Raw genomic sequence first — 2,172 nt, 5'->3', positions numbered from 1 at the left:
TGCGTAAGATAGCTTTGTATAGTCTTTATATACGGAAACGTATTGTACAGAGTAAGTTAATGAGAAATGTACATTCATAACAAACTTTCATCGTCTTCTCCTCATCTCTCTCGTGAATCTTGATATGGTATCAGAGCTATCTCGATCATGAGTGCTTCCATCATCGATCTTTTTCTCATTCACATCTCTTCTTTTCTCTTTATCATCTTCTCTTTCGTTATTGTCATATCTTGTTTCTTCGTTCTCGGAATTTTTCTTCTTTTTTGAGTTGCTATTCATCTTTGATCCAGCTCCGATTCGTTGTTCTCTGCTCGATTTCGTCATTTTCATCATCGATTCATCCATCTCTCAGCTTGATTCTTCTCCGATGGCTAATCGCGAAGCTCCGGCGACGATTACATATCACTACGAAAACACCTACTATCTTCATAACTCCGATCACGCTGGTTTGAAGCTTGTCACTGATCGATTGACATCTGGTGCGGATTTCCATTCTTGGTGACGATCTGTGCGAATGGCGCTCAACGTTCGTAACAAGCTTGGCTTCGTGGATGGTATAATCCCTAAACCCCCTTCGGATAGTCGCGATTCTGGATCTTGGTCTCGTTGCAATGATATGGTTGCGACGTGGCTCATGAACTCTGTATCCAAGAGTATTGCTAGAGCTTATTGTTCATGTCAACTGCGGAATCAATTTGGAAGAATTTGATGTCAAGATTTAAGCAAGATGATGCTCCCCGTGTATTTGAGATTGAGCAAAGGCTATGCAATATTCAACAAGGCTCTCTTGATGTTAGTGCCTACTACATGGAGCTGGTCACCTAATGGGAACAGTATAAGAACTACATTGAGTTACATGTTTGTACTTGTGGCCGCTGTGAATGTAATGTGTCTCTCTTATGGGAACAACTCCAGCATCGTAGCCGTGTTACTAAGTTCTTAATGGGGCTCAATGAAACCTATGAGACTACTCGTCGTCACATTCTCATACTCAAGCCCATTCCAACCATTGAAGAAGCTTTCAATATGGTTGCTCAAGATGAAAGACAAAGAAGTATCAAGCCTGTTATCAAGACTGATAATGTTGCGTTCCAGACTACATGCATACCATCTGATGATTCTTTGTCGTATATGACTCCAACTGAGTATGCTGCTACTTATAATACACATCGTCCGAGAGGCAATCGCCCCTTGTGTACTCATTGTGGTCAGCTTGGACAAACGGTCAACAAATGTTTTAAGCTTCATGGATACCCTCCTGGCTTTAAACCTTCTTCGTCTTTGTCTATTGGTTATCAGGGTCAATCTCTTCCACCTAAGCAATCTTATGGCTTTGCACCTCGTGGTCAGCATAAATATGCTCCACATTCAGGATTTAACAATCAGAATGTACAGAAGACAGTTGCGCATGTGGTTACTGTGACGGCTCCAACTCTACAGTCTACACCTTCTACGACTGTCCCTGATATCAACCTGTTGTCCTCTACTCAGTTGCAGTCTATCATTCAGCAACTCCAGTCTCGTGTGCAAGTTACAGAGAATGTAGCTTCTTGTTCACACGCCTCTATCACTGAACATGGTATCATGGCAGAACAATCTTCTTCTGGTATCTTTTTAAACCTTTCCACTAATCTTCTTTTTGAAAACAATATTTTTACCTTTCATCATCAGTATCTTTCAACTCATTATTACTCTTTACCACGAGATTCTTGGATAATATACAGTGGGGCTACTAGCCATGTCTGCTCGATCTTTCATTGTTTACTGAAATCTTTCCGGCATCTGATATAACTGTCTCTCTTCCTAATGGAACTACATTTCCCATATTACATACTGGCACCATTCAACTCACTGATACATTACGATTGTTGAATGTTCTTCATGTTCCATCTTTTCATTTTAATCTTGTTAGTGTGCATTCCTTATTAGTTCAGAATAATTGCTCTGCTCACTTCTTTCCAGCATATTGCTATCTTCAGGATGTTTCTCAGGGCTTGATGATTGGAAAGGGTGATGTTGTCAATAATCTTTACATTCTCAATAAGCATGCTGTTTGCGAGTCTTCTCCGTCTGATGTTTTCTGTGGATCCTTGTCAGTTGATGGTTCTACATGGCATCAACGCCTTGGTCATCCTTCAGCTACCAAGTTAAAAATGTTATCTGGTACTTTGT

At 40.6% G+C, this 2,172-nt stretch overlaps 1 protein-coding gene across 1 annotated transcript; it reads left to right on the top strand.

Annotated features, from left to right (window-relative positions):
- Positions 1-514: 514 nt before the first annotated feature.
- On the top strand, positions 515-2,163 carry LOC106321187 (the record flags this gene model as incomplete). Its single annotated transcript, XM_013759500.1, has 4 exons — positions 515-643; positions 703-816; positions 916-1,606; positions 1,930-2,163. Coding segments are annotated over exons 1-4 (1,168 nt in total), but the record flags the coding sequence as incomplete, so codon positions are not given.
- Between the last annotated feature and the right edge of the window lie 9 nt (positions 2,164-2,172).

This window comes from Brassica oleracea, unplaced genomic scaffold (genome assembly GCF_000695525.1).
Source record: "Brassica oleracea var. oleracea cultivar TO1000 unplaced genomic scaffold, BOL UnpScaffold01294, whole genome shotgun sequence".
Taxonomy (NCBI): domain Eukaryota; kingdom Viridiplantae; phylum Streptophyta; class Magnoliopsida; order Brassicales; family Brassicaceae; genus Brassica; species Brassica oleracea.
This window is presented reverse-complemented; position numbering and strand designations above follow the sequence as displayed.